Source organism: Anthonomus grandis, chromosome 1, assembly GCF_022605725.1.
Source record: "Anthonomus grandis grandis chromosome 1, icAntGran1.3, whole genome shotgun sequence".
Lineage (NCBI taxonomy): Eukaryota > Metazoa > Arthropoda > Insecta > Coleoptera > Curculionidae > Anthonomus > Anthonomus grandis.
In genome coordinates this window covers 12847941-12863569 of record NC_065546.1, presented here as the reverse complement: position 1 = coordinate 12863569, position 15629 = coordinate 12847941, and the positions used below count along the sequence as shown (strand labels likewise).

The 15629-nt window shown below is 32.0% G+C and overlaps 1 protein-coding gene across 1 annotated transcript in view; it reads left to right on the top strand.

Moving 5' to 3' along the window:
- The window catches only part of LOC126743404 (brefeldin A-inhibited guanine nucleotide-exchange protein 1), an 86243-nt gene that overhangs the window by 68591 nt on the left and 2023 nt on the right, over nt 1-15629 (top strand). The window contains exons 12-13 of the mRNA XM_050450486.1: nt 820-1306; nt 1876-2188. Of these exons, the coding sequence (XP_050306443.1) occupies nt 820-1306; nt 1876-2188 (800 nt within the window). The remainder of the gene's footprint in view (nt 1-819; nt 1307-1875; nt 2189-15629) is intronic.

The following is a 15629-nucleotide window of genomic DNA, read 5'->3' as shown; positions in this document are numbered from 1 at the left end:
TACGATTGATAACCGAAAATTATTTTATCTCTAAAAGATTTCGAACAGAATAATGATTGCCAAACATTAATTTAGTATTAATAAGAACATTAAATAAACGAATAAAATTATTAAAATGTTGAGTTATTTTTTGTTAACGTTGTACCAATGAACTCAGATATCAACTGATGAACCGAATCTTTGTAACAACCGAATCGCCGTGTTAATATTTCAAAAAATGATCGCCATACATGAATATTACTTACTTACTTACAAAATTATCTTCAGCAAATATTCGAGAAAAGTAAAATAAAAATTGGATTTTTATTTGTATTTTATTAAAACATAAGCCTTTTAAGAATAATTCTAAAAATTGGATGCAAAAAAGCAGGTAGATCAATATTCCATAATTTTGTTAATAATTCTTGAATTGTATTTTATGTATTATTTCCATCGGAGTTGTAATAGTTAAAGTTATAAAGTTTTAAATAAAATGTTTATTTTGTTTATAAATAAAAGTAATGTTTAAGTATAATTAATGTTTTTAAATAAAAGGATTATTTATTCTATTGGTGTTACTAGTAAATGGCCAAAAGAAAATGTCAAAAACTTGACAAAAAACTTTCAAATGTGACTACAATATTGAAAACTGTCCTATTCCCAAATGTGACTTTTTAACGAATGTGACTGTCTTGAATATATTTTGTCGGATTTGTCAAGAATTTCACCAAGTGGCAAATTAGTGCAGCCTAATTACACCCGTTTTATTGCCCTTTTTATGTTAATGTAATTTCTAGATATATTGGTAATTAAACGTATATTTATTTATTATTATTTTAGGTACCAACTGTCTAGAAAATCTAGTCAATTCTAACGGACAAAAATTTACCGAAGATACATGGGATAAAACTTGCAAATGCATGTTAGACATTTTTGATTCGACCATCCCAACCGCTCTGCTTACCTGGAAACCCGAATCAATGAAAACCACCGCTATTATAGAAAACGGTGACATAAACGTCAAAAGCATACTTAAAAGGTCTGTTAGTTTTGCTGACCAACAGGCACTAAACCCGGACGTCGCCCTATTTCAAAGCTTGGAAATTAAAAGCGTAGTACAACTAGAGCTGATACAGACTATAGATAATATTGTATTTTATCCGGCGACTTCAAGAAAAGAGGACGCGGAAACGTTAGCATTGGCTGCTGCTGATATGACAGGAAACGGTAGTTTGACGGAGTGTCAGCGCGAAGAACAGGGAATGTATAGACTGTTGAGTTCGCCACATTTGTTAAAGTTGACGGAGTGTTTGCAACAGTCGCATAGGTAAGATCTTCACTATGAAATTATTCGTAAAACAGGACTGTCGAGTGTAATAATGCACAGGGTTTTTTAACCACTTTAAGTTAAGCTATGAAACCCATTTCTCCCAAAATACTAAACCTGCAAAAAAAATGCAATGATGTAGGTTACATTGTGGCGCATATAGATTTGACCTTTAGGTTAATTTTAAAGGTCAAGATAGGATTTTTCAATAGTGGAATTATTTTTGACATTTGATTCGGAAAGAACGGAACATTTTTGTGACGACCTTGAAAAGAATAAATCCTGAAAAAGCAAGTGCCGCACATGTCCTGATCAATTCAAGCAATCGAAAAATGATTGCAACCTCGTATATATTTATTTTGCTGTAAAATTTGAATGACAATGTCATTTTCCTCTCAGAATTTTTTTTTCTTAAGTTAATATAGGAAAAAAATGATAAATATAGACCATAGTGAAAGTATTCCTCCAAGCTTATCTTGAAAGCAACTCCTCTATGCTTTCAAGAGATACCCGATTCTAAAAGTAATTATGAAAAAAAAGGTGTTCATGGTATATTTTTTACCACTTAGATTTGCAAAAGCCTTCAACCTCAATCACGAACAACGCAACCTACTCTGGAAAGCCGGTTACAGAGGATCAGTAAAACCAAACCTCCTTAAACAAGAAACCCAGAGCCTGGCATGTTTACTTAGGATTCTGTTTAAGATGTACTGTGATGAAGGTAGACGTCAGCACTGGCACTTGATCGAAGAGAAACTGATGGACGTGTGCCAAGAGGCTTTCGATTACTTTTTACAGTTACAGAGCGAGGCGCACAGAGAAGCTTGGACCTCTTTGCTATTACTCGTCTTGACTAGAATGTTAAAAATGACTGACGATAGGGTAAGATAATTGTGTTCTTTAATATTTTTTATTAAACAGGTGAGAAAATATATGCAATATATTTTCTAATAAGAAAATATGTATCAAAATGAATTTACTCACTGCCTTCTTCTAACAAAAGCCCAGGACGGCTATTCTGTAAACGCGTGAAACAACATTCACACGAGAAGTGGGCGGAGCTCACTCGAAAATTACTAAAAGTTTATTCTGCAAACAGGGGAGCGCTCACATCGTGCGAAAAATGCGTGATCACACTTCTACTGCTAAATTGTGAGGGAGAAGGGTATCCTAACCTAACTTCCCAGACAGGTGACAGAAAGACGCGTGGGCGATGAAAATCCAAAAAAAATAGCGTTGTTTTGTTTGGTTTGTTGGTTCTAATTATAAAAAAATCCCTCCGATTATTATTATTGTGTATAATAATAACCATAATATGGATTTTGCTTTTATTCATGGATTATTTATGAATTTTTTGCCTTTATGTTTTTCTTCAAATCTTGCCAAGACTAAAAATGAAAGGTATATTCAAAACTTTTTTTATTTACCCTAATGTTTCACCTACTTTTCGCCATTGCTTCCAACTTTTACAGGATGCCCCAGGGAATGCATTTAGCATTACAGTGATGTTTTCCCACAAGTTTTGGGCGTCTTTCTTTGTAAAACTATTTGAAAATAGTCCACTTTGTAGCTGGGGGTGTTTTTTCATCCACTCAGTTAGAATTTTTGTTTGTCCATTGGTCATGGGAGTCGATCGATTACACTCTGTCATTTTAATACCACAGACTACTTCTATCTAATTTCTAATTTATTAAAGTGGTATCCGGTACATCCGGTACGTCAAATGTCAAAATCCTTGTCAGGTCAGCGGCGCGTCGAACGTATGAGCGGGCGTATTCTATTGGTCGAGAATCTGGCAACGCTGTAAGAATAACATGATTGTGATGATCGTTCACCACACGGTCACTGCTATTACAGAATACTAATTTTTATACCTAGGGAGAGGAACGTGATGTGAGATTCCTTCTCTCAGGAGGAAGCGTCACTTCCTCCAAAATTACAGAATAGCCGCCCTGGTCGATAGTCACCTCAGGACACTACAAAAAATTAATAGTCATTATAATAATTATAATGACTAATGATTATAACTGCAAAATTTTTGTCAATTATTTATTGCAAAAAAATGATTTACTAACTAAAACTTAGAACATTGAAGTGCTAGAATTAGTAAACAACTTTGAGTTCAACATGTGCTCAGGGGCAAGGGATTTTTTGTGCTACATAAATATTCACCGATTCTCTGTTGTCAAGACTACACACATTTAACATTTTTATTCCTAAAACCGCTTCTAAAAAATTTGGAATGGCAACACCGCAAGCAAAAGCACAGTGATGGGCGAAATGTCATCTTGTCAAACGGCTTTGTGCTTTACGCTCGGCACTTGTCACGTTCTATATTTTTTCTTTAGTTTTTGGTTGAAAAAGGTCTCATTTGAATGTTTTTGTGAACTGTTACGATGATAAAAACTGGTGCCGTTTGTGCTGCACCATGGAAAAAGGATGATTCACACCGATCTTTTCATAAGTAAATAGAACCTTTATCATAAACGTAGGATAGGGAATCATAGAAATAAACCTAAATAAAAACTTGAATGTGAAGTGTGTGTAAAATACAAGAATCTTTATATTTTTAAATTCAAGTATTTTTTTTGAAAATACTTATCTATTAATAGGCTATAAAAAAGAAAAAACTCGAGTTTTGTTCATGGTTTTATTAACAGGCCTGATTTTATGTTTTTTGGTTTTTCTGCCAAGAAATGGCATATTAAAATGTTAAAAATTTGTATCTTAAAACATGAATTATTAAGAAATCTATAATAATTTCAAAATATTTATTAGGCAGGTACAGGGTCTTTCCCCATATATTGACCCCTCCTACAGGGGTAATGTGAAAAGTTAAAAAAAAATTTAATACAAAACTTTTGGGGTTTTACTTTCAATTTTTGAATCCGATGTCAAAATTTTTTTTTTCGTTTAGAAACGTCAAATTTTGACAGATGATCAGTTTTTTCTTATGGAACACCCTGTATATGACTTTATAGTTAAAAAGAGCCGAATTTTCTGATTTCAAATATATATAGTTTAACTATGTTTTATTAAACCGTTTCGGAAATATCGGGCTCCAAACTTTAAAAAAATAATATAGTCTTAGAACATTGAAAGGCTAGAAGTAGCATGCCGTGGAACTATGGGCAGGTTTGTTTGCTTGCAACATCTCTGATGCAATGATGCCAAATGCTTATAGAGAAATAGCAAGAATCACTTTATTATATCATAAAAATTTTCAGTTATTTCCGAAGGCTCAATACAATACTACTGCTCCCCTTTAATAAAATATCAAGCATTTTTTTTTTAATAAATTTGATAAGATACTTTATATCGAAGTCAATATACGTTAAATAAATGAAAATAAAGTACGAAGCAACGAGAAAACGGTAATGGCACCGCAACGCCGCTCGATCGCATTGTTGATGCCACCGATACAAGCACTCTCTACCAGTGACGTCGTCAACAAATATTTACCTGATAAATTTTTATTAATTATTATAGAGTTTGAGTATAAGTAATATTACCATTTACGAGTTATTTATGTGTTTTTTTAACGGACTTCGTTAGAGGAAGATCCTAATAAAAGGCAGCATTTTTGTCAAAGCATTTTTATGGAAATTAAATGTTTTATTAATATAATATTATAGATTTCTAAATAAATCATGTTTTAAGACACAATTTTGCATAACTTTATTGTTATTGTTATATTGGACAAAACTCAGTTTTACATCACTTACTTTATATCACATAATATATACTTCTATGGTGCTGACTTTTTTAAAGGGACAGTATTGCTTCAGCGGAAAGAGTTAAAACTACAAGGATGTTCAAATTGCGAAGGAGTTGCAGGTTTTTTAAAGGTTATAAGATTTTTATTATGAGTATTTAGCCTGTACAATGGTTTTGAGATATTTAACAGTGACCTATACATATAATACCTAATACCAATTATTATATCATATTAATTTATACTAAAAAACAAAGCTTACCTAAGAATAAAGATTATGTACAATAGATTAGATTAGATAGTTTATTAGTAGTAATATACCAACAAGTACTTTTACAAGTCAAATAAAATATGTAGTATGTTGGGCTTTTTCGAAAATCATGTTATTATTTCTTAATTATTTTAATAATGACTTGAGAAATCTAATTCAATTTCTTTGGCGCAAATTTGTTTGTTGCAATCTTCGAATTAAAATTTTTTGTTCTTTATTTTTTTTTCCATAATTTGGTGAATCATCAGTGCTTAGGTCCTCAGGATATCATTTGATTTTACCCTAGAATAATATACATAAAAATATAGTATTACCAAAATTAAAAAGAAAAAATTAAAAAAAATTATTATGATAATCCAATTGATCAATAAAATGTATGTTATTATAAAGAATCTTTGTAATATCATACATTTGATTAATTGCATTTAATTAAACAAATATAACACAATAAAATACTATATCACTTGTAAATAAGATATATAGAATAGGATGATACATGGCAAAAAACTAGTAGTCTATTTTGAGTGTATTTTTACCTTTTCCTTGGCAGATTCAGGGAATGTGTAGCAGTTAAACAAAAACGGCTTGGATGAGAAATAGTAATTGTTGACCTAGTAATTGTTGAACTATTAATCTCAGATGCAGTTATTGTTGATGATGAATAATCAGATCTGTAATTATACAAAATTTGGAGTATCAGGAATATTAATCTATTTTAATTATCCATACTTGTCTATATTAGCTTCACTGTTTGTACTATATACCATTTTAGAAGCTAAAGAAGTTTTTGCACTCTTCAGGAGAACTACTCCTGCAGCTTTGAAGGGTAAATCACTTGGTAATTTAACTAAATTATCGGCTGCTGTGTTTTTAACCAGTGCATCAGAAATCTTAGTAAAAAAATAGTTTTACACACATACCTACCTAATTTAATAAGTATTAGGTATAAATAAAACTTATATGAGTAACACTAATACTTTTTGTGACGATTTTTTTATACTAGAAAAATATATTTAAAAAAAAATTACCTTTGAGGTAGAGCTGATTTTTTTAATAAAGTCTGGCTACTGATAATAGTATCTTCCTTATGTAAGAAATCACTTCTAAGGATGTGATCTGAACAAACAAATATGTTCTTTTTAATTATGTTGATTTCCATTAATGAAATCCATTGTTCCCTTTGGGCATATATTAGGCAATCTATAATAAGTTTTTGATATTTAATCAAAAAGCAAAAAAAATTACAGTAATAAATTAATATGTGGTGCCAACTACTATATGTATTATTGTAAGTTGCAATATGGTAAAACAAACAAAAAATTTTCGACCAAGTTTTAGGGAAAGACAAAATTAACTTTATACATAGATATCAATATCTAAATAAATTTCAAAATTCTTTAAAGTCAATAAAAAATTAGTAATTTCATATATCTACCTAATGTATATATTAAAAAAACATAACTATATAGATAGGTACATTTAAAAATATAAATATTTTGGTATTTTACGCACACTTTCACATTCAAGTTTTTATTAGGTTTATATCTATAAGATCCCCTATTCTACGTTTATGATGATGGTAACCCTATGATGTGATGTTATGAAAGTATCGGTATTTACTTGTGCAAAGATCGGCTTGAATCGCCTTTTTATCATGATGCGGCACCAACGACACAGGTTTTTTCCATCCTAGCAATTAAAAAAAACACTAAAATGTGGCATTTTTCCTTTTTAAACCAAAAATTAATGAAAATACACGAATCCCGAAAATAAACAAAGAGGCACGTTTGATAGATGACACTACGCGTATGGCTCAGGCGCTTAAGCTCCGGTGTTGTCGCTTCAAATTTTTTAGAAGCAGTTTTAGGGATAAGAATGTTAATATTTTTTTTTTTTTTTTGCTTAAGGATATTATATTTATTCTTAAAATAGGTTAATTGTAGTATTTATACTTTTTATTTTAAGTTTTGCTATAAAATACAACACAAATAAGTTAAATTAACGTTATAATTGTTGTTAAAATATAGCTAAAAATTTCCTCCGTTGGAAATTTGCGTCGACTTGACAACAGAGAATCGGCAAATATGTTTGTAAACAAAACACCCCTCTTGCCCCTGTGCACATGTTGGACTCAAACAAAGTTGTTGTTTACTAATTCTAGCCTTTCAATGTTCTAAGAATATAGTGAAGATCTTGGTAGGCGCTGCATTGTTATTGTTTGAAATTTATTAAAAAACAAATCATTCAGATGACATTGTCATTTCTTGTTTGTTGACCCATAAATGTTAAAAAAATGCCGTACAGTGATGAAGAAAAATGTGACATCGTCCGTATGTAAAAATAATAATAACGCAAATGCCGCCAGAGAGGAATATCATCGAACCTTTCCTTTACGTGCCATTCCGGCAAAAAATACGTTTAAAAATATAGAATGAGCATTTTGCATCAGGGAAACTCTACGAAGAAACCGTCGGACAATTCTTGTCGATCCAGAAGAAGAATTACATATTTTGCTATATTTCGAAGGTAGGTAAGTTTTTACTAATTTTTGAATATATTTAGATCTACGCTATCATGTTCGGGCCTTTGTCTCCCTCAAATTGCCCATCAAAAATGTTGAATTTCTTTTTAGAACACCCAAATCATTCCATAGAAGATGCCAGAATTTACTTTGATCGATCGGCCAACAAAATTTATTCAACTTTAAAAAAGTATAAATATTTTGCTTATCGAATATTACCTGTTCAAACTTTAAGTGTAGAGCAAAGAAATAAACGGGTGGAATTTTGTCAAGAGATGCTAGTGCTAAAAGAAGAAGATAATAACTTTTTTAAAAAAATTTTGTGGACCGACGAGTGCACCTTTACAACCGCGGGCATTTACAATCGAAAAAATGTTCGCTTTTGGTCAAGAACAAACCCCCGAATAACAAGGGAAATTAAGTTTCAAGGTCGGCAACCTCTACATGTATGGTGTGGAATTTTAAATGACCAGGTCATAGGACCTATTTTTTATAACGGCAACTTGACGAGAGAGAGATACCTAGAGATGCTTACTTATCAAATTGAAGCTAAACTTGAAGATCTACCCATAAGGCAATACGAGCAAATAGTATGGCATCAAGATGGTGCCCCACCGCATAATGTGTTACCTGTTTTGAGATTTTTAAATGAAAGATATAACCTGTGGATTGGACGAACTGGACCAATTCGGCCAATTGGACGAACTGGGCCACCAAACAGTCCAGACCTGACACCTCTTGATTCATTTCTGTGTGGGGTTACCTGCAAAATAAAGTTTACGAACAGAGAACTTAAAATGTCAAGGAGCTCCGCAGAAAAATTATTACCGCGATAGATGATATCAATCAAAATCATAGACAATTTATAAGGAATACAATGCACAAAATTGAGCAGGATTATATAAACTGTATTGATAATGGTGGTGGTCATATAGAGCAGTTATAGTTATAATTACGTCTAAATTAAAGTTTAACAATTGTTAAAATAATGTATCCTTGTCAACAAAAAGATGCTAAATATCACCTTAGTAATAATAAATCTTCTGTTTTTATTGTTTCTACTCAATTCATTTATCTCAAAAAAAAACGCAAAACAATAACAATGCAGCGCTTACCAAGATCTTCAATATATTATTTTTTTAAAGTTTGCAGCCCGATATTTCCGAAAGGGTTTAATAAAACATAGTTAAACTATATATATTTGAAATCAGAAAATTCGGCTCTTTTTAACTATGAAGTCATATACAGGGTGTTCCATAAGAAAAAACTGATCATCTGTCAAAATTTGACGTTTCTAAACGAAAAAAAAAAATTTGACATCGGATTCAAAAATTTAGAGGAAAACCTCAAAAGTTTTGTATTAAATTTTTTTTTTAACTTTTCGCATTACCCCTGTAGGGGGGGTCAATATATGGGGAAAGACCCTGTACCTTTACTCCAATGAAGTACGTTAAAAAAACGCATAAAGAATTTATAAACTGTAATATTTTTTGACGACGTCACTGGTAAACATTTCTTGTGTCGGAAGCATCAACAATGCCATCGAGCGGCGTTGCGATGTTGTTGCCCTTTTTTCTAATATACGTTATCTACCTTCATTCAACTTTGAATATTGAGTTCTTTATAGAATATATGAGCATATTTTATTTAAAAAAATGCTTCATATTTTATTAAAGCAGAACAGTAGTCTTGTTTTGTGACTGTCAAAATAAATGACAGATTTCTATGGTGTTTTAAACTTTTTTTTCTGTGATTTTTACCTAAGGATTTGGAATTGTTGCTGTGTTGGGATCAGAGATGTTGCAAGGAAACAAACTACCCATAGTCCCAGGGCAATGCTAATTCTAGCCTTTCAATGTCCCAAGAACTAAAATAAATGAAATTGAAAAGTTAGTAGGGAAAGTCTTTTCTCCACAAATAAAATGCTAATCCTCTCATTTCAGGAGTGATGCATTTCGGCAAGTGTTCTTGTCATCATCAGACTTGAGTTACTTAACACATACACAAATTCTAAACAATATTAGTTATTAGTTATAAACATAATTTAGTTATTGTTTAGAATTTGTGTATGCGTTAAGTAACTCAAGTCTGATGATGGCAAGAACACTTGCCGAAATGCATCACTCCTGAAATGAGAGGATTAGCATTTTATTTGTGGAGAAAAGGGAAGTCTTTTCTACTAACTTTTCAATATTATATTGACTCCACTTCAGAATGGACTTTTTCCTTAATATAAATAAAATTGAGTTTTAATAAACACATACGTGCACCGTATGTGTTTTATTAAGGCATCAAGAGAAAAAAGAAATATTTGTATACAAACATTACTTATGAGCTCATATCAGTAGAGCAAAGTTTTTCAGAGCATCATTATTATATTAATTTCACAACTACTATCAAAGCAAGTTCATACTTTTTATCATCACATACTACACGCCACAGCGTATAGTAATCTTATCCGTATAGGTCCTAATAGCTATAACATATTGCGAGCAATCTGACTAGTATTCGTTCCGGTACTAGTACTGCACGGTATATTCCTCCGTAAGATTACGCTGTGGTCTCGTTTCATCTGTGATTAGCTCAGTTTGAGTTTGAATTTTTATACAGGGTGTTATTTAATAAGGGTCCGATATATCACAGGGTGATTTTTTAAGATAAGAGTTCCTATACATGTGCGGTCTAAAATTCTTGGGTTTCAAGATACAGAGCGTCAAATGCCGATATCTGAAGGAAAGTTGGTATTTAAGGGTTTTTTGACCTGAGACATTTGTCCTTAATTTCGCTCTAACTTGTAACATTTAGCTCTTGAGGGCGCTATCTACGTTTCTTTTATGATTTTTAAAGGCTCGCGACTTTTTGTACAACCTTGTATTATATTTTTGGTCAAAGAAACGAATTCCTTAATCATTTCTATATGAAAAAGGAACTTGTGTTATAAGGTGTCGCTAGGAGAACCGTTTTCGAAATATTTCAATTTTAAATAGGGTTTGTGTTTTAAAAAAGTGAAACAATTGTGTAAAATAACTTTTTTTTAATCAATATGAAAATATTATTCAAATATTTAAAACAAATTAACTAAATATTTAAAACATAAAAAAGCTAAATGAAAACAGGGTGAAAAATCAGATCAAAATCACAATAAATGTTGTAAATATCCACCTCCTGTCTGTATTTAGCTCATCCGATCATTGATCCGAATGCTCTGAAGTATTTTAAATCGTTCCTCAAGGGTCTAGTAATGGATGCCTCAGTTCTTTTTTTATTTTGAATAGGTGTTTGGTAAAGTAAAATATCCCTAAAAAAATAATCCAAATTGTCTGGCAACCTTGGAGGCCATGGTTGACGCCCTCCTCGACCTATCCAACCATTATTGAACTTTTGATTCAAAAACTCTCTCGCTTGGATTCTATAATGTGCCAGGGTTCCCTCATGCATAAAGCACATCTCATTCCGTAGTCTACGAGACACATTCTCCAGTAAAATAGGCAAATTCTCTTCAAGAAAACGACGATATATCTCGCCATTTAATCTTCCCGGAACAAAAATAATATGAAAATGCGATTCTTGTATTGCATGTGGGTTTTCATTTAATGATATGTGATTGTTATGAAATTTGCATGTAGCGTTACGTGAGAAATTTGCTTCCTTGGTAAACAGGATTCGATTTTTAAACAAAGTATTTTGAATAAGGCATTGAAGAAACGAACGGCAGAAGTTTATATGTTAAAGGAAAAACAGCATTGGTAAAATTGATGAGTCAGCAGACCTCACTTTGCTATGTTACTGCACGTTGCTTTAATAATTTTTGAGCGTTATTTTCGTGTTTTTTTCACTATGGCTGTTTATACCCCTTCCGAAAGAGTTCAACTAATTAAATGGATTTATGGAGGCAATTCGGCAGTACAATGTAGAGATTTGTTTTCAGTGACATTTGAGAATAGACCGATTCCTTGTGCAAAAACGGTTTTAAATATGGTTACAAATTTTGAAACATCTTTTTGTCTTCAAGATTGTAAAAAATGCCACACAAAACGTCAAGAACTACCTGTTGAAGTGGTCCAGGATATAGAACGGCGGGAAGAAATGGTTTGCAGTACCCTAGAACTTGATTCGACACGGTCCACTAGAAATGTTGGAGAGGAACTGGGAATGAGCAATAAAACTGTTGCTCGTATCTGGAAAAAATATGGGTACAAATGTTTCAAGTATTCAAAAACTCGGGAAATATTTCCTGAAGACCAGTGGCGAAGAATGGAATTTTGTTAAACAATGATGGAAAAGGCAAATGAAAACGAATATTTTTAAAAAAATATTTTGTTTTCTGATGAATCTTCTTTTCCATTACATAGCAAACACAATCCTTCCATTGTTTTCGTTATTGGTCTCAGGAAAACGAGCACAGAAGTTTTCAGTTTCGTATCCAGTATCCTCAGAAATTGAATGTTTGGGCAGGTATTTTGGGCGACAATGTTATAGAACCATTTTTATTGATGGCACTTTAAACGCCCAAAAGTACCTTGAGTTGCTGCAAAACCAAGTTCTTCCTGCCATTCAAATCCTACCTGATGTAGACCTGGGATGGGTTTATTTTCAGCAAGATGGCTGTCCTGCTCATAATGCGGCTACGGTAAAAGAATTTTTAACAAATACTTTTCCTAACCGCCTTATTAGTGGGACTGGCGATATTAAATGGCCTCCTAGATCTCCAGATTTGTCTCCAAATGACTTTTATCTGTGGGGTTACCTTAAGCAGACCATTTACAAGCATGAATTTAGTAGGCCAACAAATTTAGAAAAGTTGCGAAATAAAATTGTCGAAGGTGCCAATTCCATTTTACCTGAAACTCTTTTGGAGGTGCGAAATAGCTTTTACGATAGGTTAAGTTTTTGTTTAGCGAAAGAAGGCGGTTTATTTGAGCCTTTTATTTAAAAAATGATATGTTGTTAAGTTTGTTTATTAGAGTTTTATTTCTGATTTTTTATTATATTTTTATCAGAGTTGATATTTTATTTCTTATTAGAATAACGCTTTAATTTTCATTATGCAAAACACATCATATTAAACATTTTAAGATTACAATTCTATGCGGGTTTTACACATTGTCATGTCTGTAAAACCTGCATTAGAATAAATATTTAAAAAATGCCTGGATTTTCGCGTAATATTTTGGGACATTTTCAAAGCTGCGTCGCCAAACGACGCAGCTTTCACGAAAGTCAGATGTTTACTAATCCCGTCCTCGGGCCGGCCAAAGCGGTGCTCTGTCGCAGGCACTCGTACACGCGCGACGTTGCAAAATTTCGCCTCTATGCGGTTTCCTACGAACGAAAAGACGATCTGTATAATGTTTGAATTTTTACATGACAACAAAAACAAAACTCATAGATTTTACTTGATCTTTTTTTCCTTGTTAGAATTATTTCACTTTGTGAAAACACGTGCATCGATTATTTGAAACTGAAATATGTATTTCGATAACAGTGGCTCCTAGCGACATCTAATAATCGTGCAAGGATAGATCATCTAATAATGTGTTGCAGAATTTAAGAGAAGAAATGGAAAATCATGTATCACTGCATGAATGTTGATGGGGGTGATTTTGAACATATTTAATAAGTTTAGTGTTATTAAACAGAGGGAGTTATTATTTTAAGTTTAATAAATACTTAAGTTTTTATTTTGTAGCAATGATAGTTAAGATTTATTTTTAAATGATTATTTTATTCTAATAATAGTTAAGTCAATTTTTATTTTGTTTATTATTCATACTTTAAAATTAATTTTGACAAGCTGTCACATTACGAAAAATGACAGCAGACCTTTTAATCTTGAGGAATAGAATTAGAACAAAAAGACCATTAAAATAAGGTGTTACTCGACTATTTTTTCATTTAAGATTTTGGGTTAATACCCAACCCCGCGTAGAGGATGAAGATGGAGCATTAAAAATTATAAATTTATTTTTCTCCCGTTGAATCAAAAATTGACGTATAAGAACGCTTTTTTTTTAATTTTATAAAATACTTAAAAAACTGGGGTAGAAAGTTTTCATTGACCCACTATGTATATTCCAGGAATTGGACATAATTTTTTATATTATTGCAAGTATTATATTAAGTATTGGGAGTCATTCTTTCTTACATATTCAAGGAATTTTCCCATTGTGTAAGTTTTTGCAGTAATTTTAGATGTTTTCCAGACATTTGAAACAATTTGTCATGTTTTCAGGTCAAGGTGTTTTTTTATTTTCCAGGCATTTTAAGTCTTTCTATCTTTAGTAGAACAAAGTTATAAATGGTCTAATTACCTAATACAGTCACCACTGTTTGAACTGATTATTAGTTTATTGGGGACACTTTTTAGGTTTTATTATTACTTTCCTACTTATCATATTAAACAGTTTATTAACTATTTATATATTAGTCCGGGAGCCCACTGCAAAAAATCTAATCAGGAATATATACGGCCAAATTTTATCTAAAAAGATCAGCTGTACATTGTACAGCAATAAACCATTGGCAGCCAAATTCGTATCCGTGGCGTTGTAGGCGATAAAAATTGTTTAACAAATTGAAATTTTTTAAATTTGAATCAACAATATATACGCCCAAATTTCACACCGTTCGATCGGTTTGGATGTCCTGTTTTCAAAAACCCTTGCCGCCTTGTCTAGGCCCTGGCAAACCCCGTGGCTGCAAAGAAAATTCGACTCGACTCGCGAGAGTCGATGTCACTTATGTGCCCGTGCCAAGCTCCGATCAGCTGGTACTTACGCACAACTAACGTTTTATGAGCCTTTGGTTATGACGGATATTCTATAGTAGAATGTAATATGACAACCACGAAGTTGCGATTAAAAAGCCTTCTGTTGTTATAATAAAAATAAGTCTGTCCTTTTCCACATACATCATCAGAATGTTTATTAAGGCATAAAAGTGACTGTAAAATAAAAATAATAGTTTTTGATACCTTGTACAGTTTTTTTAATCCATTATACCAGAATTATACGTAAATCAAAAACAGAAGCACTTTTTTCAGATAATCAATTCGACCCCAACAATAATGTATAAGCTCTGTATTGTTGATATGTGCTTTATAGAGAAAGTAAATAATCATACTTTTGTTTCATTTCAAAGCAATTTATGAAACGAACTTTAGCACTTCCCTGAACGTTCACAACTTATACCTCAGAAAAACACCGTAGTCTCAATTTTTAACGACAAGAACTATGAAACTTCAATAATGTTCACATTGCATTATAATATTAAGGTATAATTGATGTTTTCAGATTTTTTCTATTGTTGGAGAATATTTATGAACAAAGTTTAAGTATTTTACGTTATAACTGGTAGATGTATAATATACATGCATTTTACATATTCTTTGATCATATAACATCTACAGCAATATGCTTTACAGTCAACACTGTAAAAAACCCAAATAACAAACCTCTATGTTGAGACTTCAAAAATATAGCTGATTGCTGAAATGCTAAAGGCTGCTAAAACTTCGTGGTAGTTTGCTAATATGTTCATGCAATAAAATAATTTCATAATTAGAACAACAATAATAAAAATTATGGTGATGATAGAAATTATGAAAAAAAAGAATATCGAGCTATTAAAAGAAAAAAATTCCGAATCCAATAATGTCTGTTGTAGCACAAGAAACGAGTGCAATACTCTGTCCTACTCCACGGCTCTCGAGTTCGAATTCGATTCAAATTCGAATTCGACTCGACTCTCGCGAGTCGAGTCGACTTTTCTTTGCAGCCACGGGGTTTGCTACGGCCTAGGCAAGGCGGCAAGGGAT